At 46.1% G+C, this 16181-nt stretch overlaps 1 protein-coding gene across 3 annotated transcripts in view; it reads left to right on the forward strand.

Moving 5' to 3' along the window:
* The window catches only part of HTR4 (5-hydroxytryptamine receptor 4), an 87016-nt gene that overhangs the window by 39834 nt on the left and 31001 nt on the right, over nucleotides 1-16181 (forward strand). For all 3 annotated transcript variants that reach the window (XR_003573248.1, XM_027901819.1, XM_027901809.1), the window contains exons 3-6: nucleotides 709-834; nucleotides 1791-1991; nucleotides 10775-10928; nucleotides 12261-12829. Coding sequence is in view for 2 of the 3 variants with exons in the window: in XM_027901819.1 (XP_027757620.1) it covers nucleotides 709-834; nucleotides 1791-1991; nucleotides 10775-10928; nucleotides 12261-12829 (1050 nt within the window). In the remaining variant the exon portion in view is untranslated. The remainder of the gene's footprint in view (nucleotides 1-708; nucleotides 835-1790; nucleotides 1992-10774; nucleotides 10929-12260; nucleotides 12830-16181) is intronic.

Raw genomic sequence — 16181 nt, forward strand, 5'->3', positions numbered from 1 at the left:
CTTTTGTGACAGAGTGAAGGAAGGAGAGAACAAGGGAAAATATTATGTAGAAGATTTCAAAATTTAAGATGTAAAATGCTCGCTTGAGGAAAGTTTGAACCCAGTAGTTCTTGCCCTATCAACTCAGGAACTGTAGTGACAGAACAAGGAGCAACCTGGTCTAGTGGAAGGTGTCCTTGCCCATGGCAGGGGGTGGAATGAGATGGTCTTTAAGGTCCCTCACAAGCCAAACTATTTGGTGATGTTATGATACGAAGACCCTGGGGCCAAAAATGGAAAAACAACAGAAAAGAAAACCAGAATACTTCTGCATGGAAAATAACATTATTTACTGGGGTGAAAAAAGAATGAAAACATTCTTGTCCGAAGGATCTGAACTGGACTGCCAAAAATCAGGCAGAGCTCACTCCAGATCTCATAAATGGACTCCTCCACCATGGTGGCTCCTCCAGCTCTGAGCAGCCATGGGCACTGCAGGCACCCTCCACCTGTATCTTTGTGCTGATGGATGGGAATGAATAGAAATGGACATGGATAGAAATGCTTTTTGTTTGGGATCTTGGTGGGAAAGTCTCGCTGCGACAGGCGTGGGAGGCTGCTCTGACCCTCACCGACACCGGTGCCCGTGGCTGGCCCTGCCTGGGCCATCCCCCCCCAGCGCTGCTGCAGCTTCTTTTCTTTTCTCTTCTCTCTCTGTGTGCTCCCCAGTTCGAGTGAGGGCTTCGGCATAGCGGGGAAGATCGTGCTGCTCACCTTCATCTCCGCCGTCATTCTGATGGCCATCCTGGGGAACCTGCTGGTGATGGTGGCCGTGTGCCGGGACAGGCAGCTCAGGTGAGCCCACCCAGCCGGCCACCGCCCGCCCTCCCCTGGGAGGAACGGGGAAATCCCCCACCTGCAACGCCCCGTGCCTGCAGCTGAGGGCAGAAACTGCCACTCCTTGCACCACGGCAGTGTCAGACTCGCACTGGCCTTGCGCATCCCTCCTTGTGCCCCGGTGGTGGGATCATTTTAGTATCCATCCTCAACATTTTTAACATTCTCAGTGTAGAAAACCAGATAAATCAGTGGAAAACAGAGCTAAGCAGCAACTCCTTGGAGAAGCAAGTTGGCCTCTACCCCTTTTTTCCATCTCATAGTTCCTAACAAGCCCATCAGAAAACCACGCAGATTGAGGTCTGGTGGCAGTTGTGCTGCACTGCCTCACCTTGGCAAATGTTGCCCGTGATTTTGCAGGGGGGAAGGTCACAGACAAAATTCCTGTTTTCCTATTTCGAGGTTGCTGCTAACCCTGGGAATTGTCAGACCAGCCTCAGGAGCAGAGTGAGGTATTTAACACCCTCTGTTCGTGTTCTGCGTGGGATTTTTAATGGATTTAATTCTATTTTATTGTTGTGATTTAAAAAGTACTCTTCAAGTTAAAATTACAGCTTCAGTCTAGATTATTCTCAGTGCTTTCTGGAAGGATTTTATCAATTTACAAGTTAAAATGAAATCCCCCTCTTCCACCCCAAACTCCAGTGCAAGCTGTGAGGCTGAGCCACATGCAGAGACCTGTGAGCATCTATTTGCCTCCTCTGTGTGAGCAGAAAGATGTGTCTATACAGAGAACATGGTGGATATTTAACTGGAAATGAAAAAGCTAGGGGTAACTGTGTGAAGTGAGTGGCACGTTAGAGATGACCTTCTAGTGTGATGGAGCAAATTAGACCCAAAATCTGTCTGAAATCTCAGTGCAGAGGCGGCTGCACTGAAGTTATCCCACCCTAATTTTGTGATCTGTCTTACAGGAAAATTAAGACCAATTATTTCATTGTTTCCCTGGCCTTTGCGGACCTGCTGGTATCGGTGCTGGTGATGCCCTTTGGAGCCATGGAGTTGGTTCAGGACAACTGGATCTACGGAGAGATGTTCTGCCTGGTCCGGACGTCCCTCGATGTGCTGCTCACCACGGCGTCAATCCTGCACCTGTGCTGTATCTCGCTGGACAGGTACGAGCAGGAGAGCTCAGGGAATACTCACAGGGCTTTAGTTCCTTGCAGTGCTTTTGGTTAGCTGGAGTAGCCAAAGGGCAAAGGTGAACCTGCTGGGCACCACAGAGCAACAAATCTCTCTCTCAGTGGCTGATTTTGGAGAGAGGTGTCTGAATCCTGGTGAGTGCAGAAAAACTTGGGAAGGAATGAGATCTATGCTGAGATCAAGCCAGGGGCTCTGTTCCTTTTAACCATTGTCTGCAGTTTTTCAGGGTAAAGGACGGAACTTCCCATACAGAATAGCAAGAATTTTTTCACAAGATAAATAGTTAGCAAAAAGACACTCTGACCAGCTCTTCTGACAATAGTTAGAGCTTTTGTTTGAATTCTGTGTGGAGATTTCAATACCGTTAAAAATACTGTTACTTAGTATTACTAATATGGCTTAAATAACCGTAATCATTCTCATCATTGTGACAACTGATATTTAAAGAGCATCTTTCATCCAGAGAGTCTGTGTGGAGCCAGACTTCAAAAGATAGTACATTAACCTTCCATTGATGGGCAACACAGCTCTGTGGTGGGAGAGAGGGCACCAGCAGGGGCAGTTTTGTATCCAGAGAAAAGCTGACGTCAAACAGCTATGGCTTCTTCCCTTATCTGGACATTTAGATGGCTGGAACACAAATAAGAAGCTCGTTATCTCAAAAACGTTGACGAATTGCCACTTTGAGCCAATTACCAGGAAAGCAGATGTTGGGCACCGTGCTCTGGATGTGACCTTCCTCTATAAAATGCTGGACTTTGATTCCCCAGGCTCTTAATTAACTATAGGGGGTTGGTTAGAGAAGGGGACATGAAGGGAAGATGTTATTTCTCCCCCTGATCTCCAACACCTGCAGGGGATGGGGAACCTCCCATGTGGGGGGCACAGAAAGGAGGCTGTCCCGTTTCTCCTGCCCTCTTGCAGACTCTCACCACGTCATGAGCTCCTGCTCCTGCTGCCTGTAGCCACTGGTCCCCATGATCCTGAGACAGCCTTGTCTGGGGTGGCAAAGGGGTTGGGACAGCCTTGGCAATCAGAATGTGTGGCTCAGAGTTACTGCATTAGAGTTACAGACCCCAGACCTGGACTTTAAAGGTTGCTGGTAGAAACTCCAATTTTTTTCACAATTTTTAGTTGTTTTGGGGTTGTTTTTTTTCCACAGTAAGAACCCAAAGAGTGCCAAGAGGACAGAATAGATAAGGAGGCAAAAGTGGATGGCCCTGAGAAGTGCAGAGCAGGTAGATGAATGACTGGGTTTCTGTGAAGGGAAGAATGACTCAGCCCATCACTGATCTGTTCTCCATCCCCAGTGCTTCCCTGGTCCTGGCAGCTGGAGGAGCACTGGCAGCTTTGCTTCCTTCACAGAGTCTGATTTAATTTTTGCTGCCTGTTGCCCTCGTGTTCATTCAGACTTTATGGCAGTGTGCTGCTTCCAGTTGGTATTTTTTTCTGTGATTCATCTATTTCCTGCTTTCTGTTCTGTTTCAGGGCATACAACTGTGAGTTTTGGGGGGCATTTTTTGAGAAAACTGGGTGGTTAATCTAATCCTAAGGACTCAGTTTGGAAGTCATTCCCTTTAACATTTTCACAAAGCGTTGCTTGAAAATACTTTTATCTGATAATATCTTGTATCTATTTTTATTGCTGCTTCTGGAAAAGAAAGAAACAAGCCAGCATTCCATCTTTAATTCTCAAAGGCATTTGAGAAAATCTGGAGAAATAAACACAGGATAAACTGATTTTACTGCTCAGGGAGCAAGGTACTGCAGAGACTTAGAGCCACTTCCAGTCTCATCTGAAAAATGGTTTTTCCAAGGTAGCAGGGGTATCTCAGGGTTCACTGAATCCAGAGTTCCCAGCCACTGTGTTATGCTCAATCATAATCTCTTTGATATTCTAATGTAATAGATTTACGCTTGAATTATTTATTTATTGCATGTTTTATGCATACACGTCCATTCTTTGAGCCTGTGCAATAAAAATAATTGCACTGCACATAAGCAGGCCAAGAAGCTCTGACAGTCTCCTATACAGTTAACCTGTCAGGAAAGGCAGTTTTCTCCTCCAATATTTGCAGTACAATTTGCAATACAAGTACTTCTCGAAGTCTTGGGTGGGAGGGGGAAGCAACAGAGAAACAAACAGGTCCTAAATGTCTGTGTTGGGCTCTCTGCTTCCTCCACCTCCCTGGCTGTATCCCAGCTTGGGAAGCTTCCCCCAAAGGCTGTGTCTCTGCTGGGCACTGTTTGCCTGGCACGTTCCAAACATTTGCACACAACAAACCAGCCCTGACTGCGTGTGTTTGTACATCCAACGCTCATCTTACCGGAATTCAAACATCCCCCATAATCACTGCTAAATAAGGGCTAAAGCAAAGCAGATGTACCCAAAGAGTGTTGGAGCACCAGAGTGACAGATGCTTGTTACGCCGTTTACAAACATTAATTAACATTAATGTACTGTTCAGACATCAAATTAGCACAATCCCTGGAGAGAGATGACGTTTTAGAGGCTCCCAAGCCCCGATGCTCTGCAGTGGCAGTCCCTGTGCAGAAGGAGCCCTGTCCCTGTGCCAGGGGGAACGGAGCATGGTTGGAGGAGCACGTCCAGGGTCACGGGGTGGTCACTCCCTTTGCCTGCTGTGCCTGCTCCTCCTGCTCCCAGGGCTCCAGCACATCACTCCATGCTCATCCCTTCTGCACTGTGTCACAGACGAGGCACAAGGGATTGATTGCACAGAATCACAGAATATGCTGAGTTGGAAGGGACTCACAAGGGTCAGCGAGTCCAACTCGTAGCCCTGCATAGGACCATTCCCAAGAACTGTTTGCTTCCCAAAGGATGCCCAGGCCATGGTAGGGCTTAAGGTTGGGAGCACAATGTCTTTTTCCAGGACAGGGAGAAGCAGCTGTGCCAGCAGAACATCTGCTGGCTGTCCAGGGGGACGGTGAGCTCGTTAGTGGGGAGACTTATTAGGCTTTAAATAGCTGTCAGTAAGTAATGATTAGGCAGTTGGCAATCTGATTATATGACACAAATTCCAGCTAAAGTTCTGAGACTATAAATCCCTGTGCCTGTTTGGGTAAAAAGGTATCCAATCTTGTGCAGCTCCCAGATGCTCAGGTGGAGAAACAGAGAGGCAGCACGGGAAGGGGCTGAGCAAGGGCACATGGGGACTGTCCACGAGGCTGTGAGAGGTGACACGTACCTGCAGAGTTATCCCTGTTGGCCAGAAAACAAATCCAGGGTTTGCAGAATTCAGGTCTGAGAGCATTAAGAAAAATACCAGAGCAGATGGCCATGGCACAGTCTGAGGGATGCACTGTCCTTTATTGATCTTTACAAACCCTCTAGAAATCCGGTAATTTATTTTGCCACTGTTGCTGCCAATAACCCTCCACACGCACCAGCCACGCAGGGACCATGGAGGAGTCCTCTGTCTCCATTTGGCAACATACGTTTGTTTGTATTCCTGGCTAAATTTATCCAGTTCCAATTAACTGTTCTCTTTAGCATTTTTCTCAGTGTAATTATCTCAACACCAGCAGGCCGTTGTTTTTCTAATAAGAATTTAATTTTGTTAGATATAATCATTTTAGGACATTTTCCTTTTCTGGACCGGCGGTGCATAACTTTGTTTTATTTGGCGCAGTGAGAGCCCAAAGTTTATTTGCTCTGTGGGAAAAAGGAAAACAGAAAGAGCTGTTCTTTCAAAAAAAAAGTTAAAATGTAGTTATACAGAGGCCAGAACCTGGTTTCAATGCAATCTCAGCAACACCAGTAGTGCTGTTTTAATTTCACACAGGCACAAATAAATTGAGATCGTGGCTCTTTAGGTTCATCACTTGGTCAGGGTTCAGCTGGAGACTCTGTCTCAGTCTGGATTCCTGTGTGGGCATGGCTGTTGCACCATAACTTTGGGAGAGAGCCAACAGCACCCACAGTTTTCCCATTCTTTTGTCTTCTTTTTCCTAGGTTATTTAAGGAGGGTAAACTAATATTCAGTATGAGTGTTCAGTAAACATTCTTTGGCTCATTTTGGCCCCAGTGATGATAAAGCATATGGTATGTATATAATTTTATATATACACATGACACCAAATGGTTTTAAATGTGGGCCGCCCCCAGAGCCAGTCTGTTTAGTAAAGGTGGGGGTGTATTTGTCTGTCTGTGATATCTGTAGAGCTTCTTGCAGGGTAGTGTCTACATGCCCACAGCTCAAACAAAATTGCATTGCAAGGCAGGGAGAGACTTAAATTTTTCTCCCAGGACAAGGAATTATCTAATGCAGCTCAGTAATTATATTTCTGTAATGCCCAGAAGGCAAAGAAAGAGCAGTGTTGTGGTTGGAGCATCACTGATCCTGAGGCAGAATCTGAACGCTCCAAGAGTGCTCTCTGGAGAGGTGCCCAGGGCAGCTTTTCCACTGCCACGGGACTGAGGAGGTGCTTGGATAAATAAATAACCCTCCTTGCTATGGAGCACAGCTGAATTATGCTGCTCTCAGTCAGATCCAGGTCACCAGTGTGTTGGACTGCAATGCTGTTTCTAATTGTGGCCTGGAGGGAGCCTGCAAAAAAGATGGAGAGAGACTGCCTGGAGTGACAGGACAAGGGAGAAATGGCTTCAAACTGACAGAGAGGAGGTTTGGCTTAGATATTAGGAAGAAATACTTTCCCTCAGGGTGGTGAGGCACAGGCTGCCCAGAGAAGCTGTGGCTGCCCCATCCCTGGAAGTGTTCAAGGTCAGGTTGGAAGGTGCTTCCAGGAGCAACCTGGTCTAAGGGAAGGTGTCCCTGCCTGTGGCAGGATGGTCTTTAAGGTCCCTTCCAAGGTTTCTGCCCTGTGATTCTATGATGCTCTGATATCTGCAGTGGCCACAGGAGCCATAAGTGAGGACATTGGAGCCATGGATTTCTTCTATTAAGGCATCTGTGAAAAGTTAGCACTTGATTCATTCCTGTGGCAAATGTCTGATAGAGGAAAAGGGAAAGTATTATAATAACCTTTGCTTTATGGTGCTGCTTGGAAGATCTACAGCTCCAGGAAGGGATTCTTGTATTTCCCCCTCAACAAAGAATGTCATTGCAGAGGCAAAGGAGAGGGTGTGTTTCACATCATCTGCTCTGCTGTAGGTAACAGGGAAGTTAACATTTTCAAGGAACTGCAGAAACATAGGTCTTGACTGATCATAGTAAGAATTAATATTTAATTGAACCTGCACATTGTATTAATCATTTGTATGTATTGCATTTTATATTCATCCATCACACTGTCACACCAACACATAATAAATATTCTTTATGAGCCCAGGAAAAACAGCTTTAGCTTGAAAGGAAGCAGAAATATAGAGTATGTCTTTATTTTCAGCCTTTGACTGAAACTATTGATAATCTTAAAGACATAATTACTTTTCTCCCAGTGAATAAATAGCTGCTTAAAATCTCAAGCCATCACATACATCAAATCACCAGCTACTGCAAAAACTGGTGTGACTTCAGAGACTTCTGTTAGCATGCAGAGATGTCTATTATCTGACTCCTGGGGCTGTTGGAGGGAAATCCTGCCAGGCTCTGGAGAAGTGGACGTTTTCCTTCCCTGCCTCCCTCCCCATCAGCAAAATTGTCACCCACACTCCCATCGTGGCACCTTGTTACCCAGAACAGTGGCACTTGCTGAACACAGGGAAGCTCTGATAGCAGCAGAAATAAAATAAAATCTTTTGACATGTAAGTGGAGGAAAATTGCTGCTGAATCACTGGGAGGGAAGAAATATGAGAGCTTAAGATGTCATTTTTACAGGCATAATTTTTACTCTAATGGCCTTTAATAGCATGAACAATTCAGTGTAAGGCTGTCAGCTGAAGAAGAGAGAGAGGTACAGAAATGTGATAACTCAAACTGCCTGGAAGAATTGTTTTCCTACTATAGTTAATTAGCAATGTATTGTGGTTTTCCTTTTCTGTTTGCTTATCCAACTTGTGAGAGGGTAACTGGTATCTTGGCTGTTCTTATCCTTTTATTGGATTTCTTCTTTTGCCCTTTCTGTAAATAAATGCAGTCTCTTGTGACTTGCAGTAACTTGCCTTTGATGTCCAGTGCTGGGCAGCACTTTCCAGTAGGTGACTTTCAGATAATAAACAATTAAATATGCCAGATATAATTCCCTTGTGTTGAGAGTCAGAGGAGCAGCTGCATGTAATACCAAGGAAGCACCATCTGTCCTGATAAACATTGCTGAAAATACCTGTTTGAATTCAAAGGTCAGTTTATTTCCTGGAAAAAGGAAATCAAGGGTGGAGGGGGAAATCCGAACGCAGTAAGCTGTAGTGACAGAGGGCAAGGTCACACAAACACATTGTGGCTGTTCTAGGGAGGGTCCTGATCCCAGGAACAAGGGAAAGGTTTATTCTATCCTCTGAAATCATTTGCATATTGTAAGCTGACCGTGATGGTCCTCACTGTCTTGATAGATTGTGAAAAATGTAGGTTGGAAAGGACCTCTGGAGATCTCTGATCCAGCCCCTCTTCTCAGTACAGGGACAAATTTAAATGCATCTTCCTTCAGTGCCCAGTTTAATTTGGAAATCTTTGAGCTCATGAGCCGGTGAAGTCAAGCTCCAAAACTAAATCCTGTAAATTATCCGGCCTGTCCTTGTCCCTCATGGGAGGGATGGGAGGGATGAACCTCACTGGCTGCCGTAGCCAAGTTCCAGGAGAGGAACATTTCACCCACTGATCTAAAAGAGCAGTTCCTGTCAAACACACCATTTCTTTGGAAGTGAAACTTTTCAGAGGAACAGGCTGATTTTCATGCACGCAAGAAACCAGGAGAGAATGTAGGAATTATCAAATTGCAATACTTAATACTTGAATGCTTGTTTCAACATTTTTCCCCTGTGACACTTCAAATCTTGTTTCAAAGAGACTTTTAAAAAATGTTTTCTTTTGACACTTTGATATTATTTCAACCCTTTGTGTGGAATATATCACCTGATTTTATCAAAATAAAGCAAGTCAGTTGACTCCACATGACTTTTAAAAAAAAAAAGTCTCAGAAAAAAATCGAAATTCTTGTAGTTTTGTCCCTGTTTAGGACAAAACTCTTGGTTTCCACTCAAATCTTGATGTAATAAATTGCACATCTCAAGGGACACCTCTCTAATGAACACACATAAACTGTGTCTATGTATGCATCCACATATGTCTTATTTGAATGTGCTGCTAGCACTTAGAAAATCTCACAGGCATTCCCTGAGGTTCATAGTCCAGCTTTAGTGTATGGTTGTTAATTTAATTTCTCTAATTCATGATTCTGCTGACCTCATAAAATTGATTTTTATGGCCATTCAGCAGTGAACCTCTCTCTATATACACATTATACCTTATGCTGAGGCTTGTCTCAAAAAAACATCTCGGACAGATCATTCATTCCCTTTAGAAAAAGTTATTGGAACTGTAGCTGCTTCTTCAGTGCAGGGCTCGCATCCTATGAGGCACCATATTGCATCATTTTTGTGCTTCCCAAATGTGGAAAGTATATTTTCCAGTAGGTGACTTTCAGATAATAAACAATTACATGTGTCAGACATAGCTCCCCTGTGTTGAGATGATGATCATCTCTGGCATGATCATTATTCATCTGCTAAGGAGATGTGTTCCTCAGGCATAGAGCTGAGCGATATATTTAGTTATTTAGAAAGTCTGAGAATTTGTGGGCACTTCTTGTGTCTCTGGACCCCAGTCCTGTGGCAGGTCTGGGGTCATCAAAAATCTAAAGATCAAAAAATATTTCATTGGGAACCTGAGACAGACTGTCAGGTCAGGACCACCAAAAGTCTGCAATAGGATGATATTTGCTGATCTGCTCTGCTTATAAATATATAATATTTTCAAAGCAAAGAGATTTCCAATTTTAGGTTTGCTGCACCTTCCTGATGCATAAATCCACCTGCAGGTGGGTGGCACAGGGACTAAACAAACAGAAGAGTTGGTTTCTTACCTCTTTCAGAAAACATTTTTAGTTTATAGCTGGTTGTTATTTTAGGACCTGTTGTACTTTGAATGTGAATGGATCTGGAGGAGGAAGGAGAATGCAAGGCACACCCCCCTGATGGTGCAAAGATGGGAAACCCCATGCAGATATTTCCTTGTCCTTGTGGCAGAAGGTTAAAGCCCAGCCAGACAAGAGGTAGATTTCTGGGAGGTAGAAAGGGAGCTTGGTTATGGAAAACCACCCTTCATTTTACTGACATTTTCACGGCTTTGAAAGACTTTGCAGTAACAGCTTTTAAAGCCTTGTGAAAATAAATGTCCATTGCAGTTAGGAAAGCCCCAACACTGGCTCAGTAAAGGCTGAAAGGAAGGAAGGGAAATTCCTCCATCGCAGTACGGAGGGTGAGGACTCAGTGACCCAGGGCAGGGGGTGAGGGGGGCTGAGTATGGACTCACTCCCTTGCCCTGCAACCTCAGACAAACCACAGCATTAACCTGAGCCTTATTTTCCCTGGCAGGAAAACAGAAAACACTGGTTTTTTCCTTGCAAGTCACTCTGAAACCTTATTTACTCATGCTGTGGAAATTTCCTGAATTCCTTGTGTAAGAGGGAATCGATGGAAATAGGCAATAGACTCCTTTTTTTCTCTGTTTTGAAAGGCAGGAGAAAGAAGCTGGAGAAAAGGCTTTACAATTTTATTTTTAGAAGACTTGAAAGGCTCGTTGGATGACAGTGGCTCTCTCCCTTTTCTCCTTGCAGATACTATGCTATCTGCTGCCAGCCTCTGGTGTACAGGAACAAGATGACCCCTCTGCGCATCGCTGTAATGCTCGGAGGGTGCTGGGTAATCCCAACGTTTATTTCTTTCCTCCCTATCATGCAAGGCTGGAATAGCATTGGCATCATTGATCTGGTGAGTAGCTAAGGAGAATACACCATTCAGATATCTTTGGTACTGCTTGTTATCAACACATTGGATTTTTGGAGGATATCTTTAGGGGGTTCGAAATGACTCTGTCTGAAAGGACTGACAAAGGAACAGTGGTGACTCTGGGAGAGGATTTTACCCACCTCTACGAATCAGTGCAGTGAGCAGTCCCTTGAAAATATGCCAAGCCCCAGCTGGGCCCTGACAGACATCTCAGGAGTCCTCGGTTCCCCCTGGCCTTTGCAGCTCTCAGGAAGTTCTGGCCACTGCCATCGCAGCCCAAGGGTCCCTCTTTGCCAGGAATCCCAGACTGCCCCAGAAGGGATAGTGCTTGGAATATTCCCTGTCTTGGTGAGCCTTGACAGGGGAAGAAGATGAAGTAAGAAGACCTGTGTAAGTAATTCCAGCGGGAGTCAATTTTCCCCACTGCAGTCTGGCTTCATTTGTAGGTTCCTTTCTACAGAGAAAGGATTGAAGAGTTGCAAATCTGCTCTTCTTCCAATGTAGAGGTGTAGGAATTAAAAATGGCAAACTGTGAAAACACCTTATTTAGAAGAGCTTCTTTAAAGGGATGTAGCACCTTCTCTGCCAAGTCAAGGACCTATGAATACTTTTTGGCTCATGGAGAATAACAGGTGCAAGCTGCTGAGCCTCTACACAAGGTGACAAAGACAAAATTGCTTCCCATCAAGCACCTTTAGGATGGGCAGCTGATAAAAAAAGGAGATGCATTTTGCTTATTTTACAAACCATGTTAGATATCTGATTTTATTCACTGATATTTTGCCCCAGCTTTCCAGAAAAGGCACCCAGCTGCCTGTACCAGCTTTTCTGAACACCAGTGCAAGCCCTGTCCTTCCTTCTAACTTGCTGGTGTTCAAAGATACCAGTAGGTGCACGTTGAGAGGGAGTGCAGGGTTCCAATACCAACTGGTGTTTACTTCAGGTAAACTTCATTACGTGCCCAATTAAATAATTTTGATATTATAGGATTATTCTCTTTTAGAATAAACAAGAGTATGGAGTGACAGGACAAGGGGGAATGTTTGGAAGAAATTAGTTACTGGGAGGGTGATACAGAACTGGGACAGATTGCCCAGAGAAGCTGTGGCTTCCCCATCCCTGTAAGTGTTCAAGGCCAGGTTGGATGGGGCTTGGAGCAACCTGGTTTAGTGGAAGGTGTCCCCAAGGCAGGGGGCTTGGAACTGGATGATCTATAAGGTCTCTTCCAACCCAAACCATTCTCTGATTCCATGATTCCATGACTCTAACTTCCTTCCTTCTTCCTTCTCCTTGTCCTTCCTCCCGCCGCCCCAGATCCAGCAAAGGCAGTTCAACAAGGCTTCCAACTCCACCTACTGCATATTCATGGTCAACAAGCCATACGCCATTACCTGCTCCGTGGTGGCCTTCTATATCCCCTTCTTCCTGATGGTGCTGGCCTACTACCGCATCTACATCACGGCGCGGGAGCACGCCCGGCAGATCCAGGTGCTGCAGCGCGCGGGGGCCCCCACGGACGGCCGGCAGCACCCCCCAGACCAGCACAGCACCCACCGCATGAAGACTGAGACCAAAGCTGCCAAGACCCTGTGCATCATCATGGGGTGCTTCTGCCTCTGCTGGGCCCCCTTCTTTGTCACAAACATAGTGGACCCTTTCATAAACTACACGGTGCCGGGGAAGCTGTGGACGGCTTTCCTGTGGCTGGGCTATATCAATTCAGGGCTGAACCCTTTCCTCTACGCCTTCCTGAACAAGTCTTTCAGACGTGCCTTCCTCATCATCCTGTGCTGTGGGGATGAGCGATACCGAAGGCCTTCCATCCTGGGGCAGACGGTTCCCTGCTCCACCACCACGATCAATGGATCGACGCACGTGCTGAGGTGAGTGTTTCCTGGATGCTGCAAGGTGCCTGGAGTCGCCAGAAAGAGGATTTTTCCAGAGTTTTTCTACAGAATTGGTTTCGCTTGGAAATGTGTTGATCGATTAAATATTTAGAAAGGGAGGGGGCAAGAGAAACCCTGAGGGTGTTCAGGCAGTCTGGGTTTGTAGATAACAGGTACGTGCTGGCACGTGCACTTTCTCTAGGGGTGTGCTCAGGAGAGAGTTGCGAGAATGCAGGAGTCGTGTGTGCGTTTTGGGGTTGTTGTTTGGTCTCGGGGGAACAGCTTGACCTTGGGGAGGCTGCCTAGTCCATCTTCTCTGGGAAAGGGATCACAACCCCTCCTATAGCCCCTTCTCAGGTTCTGCCTTTTTACGCCCTCCAGCCACTGCTGCATCCTCTGAACTGATAAAAGGCAAAGGATGAACTTCTGCAAGCACCCTGACTGTGAGCCATCCATTCCTTGGCTCTCTGCAAGGAGGGGTGTTACCACTTTGTCTCAGCAGTTCGGAAAATGCCTTTTATTGTAGCTCAGCCCCAGCCCACGCAGCCCTGCAGGAGCCCAGGGTGCCTTGCAAGGGCCATGATACACAGTCCTGAGGGTTGGCAGTTTGGAGTTGCAGTGAATTTGAACCCCACACCTCACAATCCCCTCCCATCTCTGACTACCTCGGTGTGTTCACTGCAAGAGCAGAGTGTGTGGGCTGTGCATTGGGTGGGTACAGAGGGGCTCGGAGGACTCTGTGGGATGGGACACTGCTGCCTTCCCACCGAGCAGAGAGGTGGGAGGCAGAGCACAGGAGGAAGGGAGGGAAGTACAGTTAACTTCTGTAATATCATAACAAACTGCAGTCTCTGAATAGAACCAGAGGTGTTTCTATGCAGCTGTCTAGAGGAGATTTTGTTCTTTTGGTAGATGTGTACATGAGTCTTCACACGCAGATAAGGACTTTGTAACTGTCCTAGCGTTCAGAGCTGAACCCTCCTGGAGACTAAATCAGACACAGAGCACTTCCCAGCTGGGTCTGATCTGCTGGTTTGCCCAAGCTCCCTTCTGCAGTGATCTCTGAAGTTTTAGAAAGAGTCCTGAGCCACATAATGGATGGGAGATGTGGCAGGGCTTGTCACAACCTTGAGACAGACCTCTCAAGCTCTCTAAGTCATGAAGGACATTACAATGTATTTATCTCCTGCTGATTAAAAACTGTTTGGTGACCATGATCCCATGGTCTGAGAGCTCTCTGTTGGTGATGGATGTGTGGCACCTTGCCATGCTCAGCCTGTGTTTCTATCAGAAGCTCCTCTGCTGCAGTAAGGAGTGAGAGAGCAGCCCTTGTTGGGGACAGCTCTCCATCCCACAGCGAGGGAGCTGGTCCCCCTGGCTCAGGAACTGCAGGTGTGAAGGCTGAAAACACATCCCTGCAGAGGGAGAGAGCTCTTGCTCCCATCCCTGGTTCACCAGGGTAGCCCTGTGCTCTCAGGATGGCACCCAGTGGATGCAGGGACCAGGACAGGGGATTAGGCACAGAGAAGGAGAGAGTGGTGTCTCTTTTGGATGGCAAACACAGCAACAGGATGGTTTTTGTTAAGTAGACAAGGCAGAGAGAGGGCAGGCAGCCTCTCTCATATGGGGATTGGAGATGTAGAGGACAGGGAACACGTCAGCCCAGAAGCTGAATTGCTTCAGTCTGTGCAGGAGTTTGACCTCTAAGTGTTGCAGATGGCAATGCTGGTGACTCTCAAGTCTCCAAGTTGTCTCATTGCTTTTGTACTGCTACCTCTCTGTGAGACTTCACTGTCCTGCCTTTGTCCTGGGGACAGGAAAGCTCAGGCCAGCAGAGAGTTGAACTCCAGAATGAGTGATCAAGGAGGCTCTGAACACCTCTGGGAGGGCTGAGCTGCTGGTGGTTTCCTTCATTCTCTGCTGAGTGTTCCTAAGCTGACCAAATCCTCATTTTGAGACTTTTTAAAGACATTGGTGTCCCTGTGGTGGCCAAAGCAAATGTGAGGAGTCACCTCCCCTCCAAACCCATTGCAAAAGACCAAGTAAGAATCAAACCCACACAGGACATTGTCCACTTGCAGCTTTTACAAGTCTTAGAGATAAGAGAGTGTCACCTCTCTTCAACATACTCATGTTTGACTTAAATTATGTCCTGTCTTTCCATATCACTCCAGCCCTGCAGAAGGCACTCAGTTCCTACTGCTGCATCCCCTCCTCCCTCTGTGTGCTGGAGGGAGGCAGCTCTGCACATCAGCACTTCTGAGAGCAATTATGTTTTCCTCAGCAACTGATGAGAAAAGTGTGGCTTCTTTTCCCAGTGCAGATTCTGCAGTGATGATGGCAGAGGTATGGGGATTAAAGCCAAACCAACTAATTGTAGCCTGTGGATAGTTAATCTCACTTGAGGAATTTTTATTTCTTCAGTGCTTCTCTCTTAAGTGCCAAAAAGGTTGGATCCAGCACGGATGGTGGAGAAATTTAGTTAGGCAGGTTCTCTCATGACATAACATACATTTCTTTGCTAGCTTTGAAATACAAGGGGTTTGTGCCCAGCAGCTGAAATACTGAAACCTTCCTCTATGAGCTGGCTTCCAACCAACCCCACTGAGGAGCTGCACTGGGGACCTGACTCACACACTTCCAACCTCAAGTTCTTTCTTCCTGACCAAGAGTTTCTGCAGTTGAGAAGTTGTGCAAGTGGGATTTTACAGCTGTTTTTTGTACCCTGGCAGAGGGTGCAGTGCCAAGAAGGACAGACCTTGTGGGCATAGTTCCTGTCCCAAAACCCACAGAGATTTCCCATTTATATTAAGCTGACATGAGCCATTTATCCTGAGAGGGAGTCAGGAGTGGTTGACTGTAAGTCCTCTCCACTTTCAGTCTTGAGAGGATCTGAACTTTCCTTCAGCTCTGCACCATTCTATCCTTGCTCCCACCCATCTCACTGGTGCATTTGCAAGTGCAGGAATGTGTTTGTCACTGTTAAAGTTGAGCTCTTGCTCTCAGATGTGTCTGACGTGGGAGTGTCTTCCAGGCAGGGAAGGCCTTTCTTCTTTTTTTCTTCTGATAATTTTAGTGTCAAAATTTTCTGACATTCCCATTTTGGGATTTTTCACATTTGTATTAGAAATGGGGGGAAAATAAGAAGGAGGAGCAGAGCTCAATAAAACACAGCAGTGAGAAGAGGGAGATGCCCTCACCACACACAGATTGAGACTTATGGAGGCAGTTCTCATTCCTTATTGTGTTTTAATTTATTTTTAAGTAGTCTGTGAAGATTGTGGTGTTCTGGGTGACCCAGGCATGGAGGGACTTTTTGCAGCACAACTGGGGCCAGTCACAATCCCTG

This window comes from Empidonax traillii, unplaced genomic scaffold (genome assembly GCF_003031625.1).
Source record: "Empidonax traillii isolate 1590-97213 ecotype Southwest subspecies unplaced genomic scaffold, ASM303162v1 scaffold22:size5013007, whole genome shotgun sequence".
In the NCBI taxonomy this organism is placed as follows: Eukaryota; Metazoa; Chordata; class Aves; order Passeriformes; family Tyrannidae; genus Empidonax; species Empidonax traillii.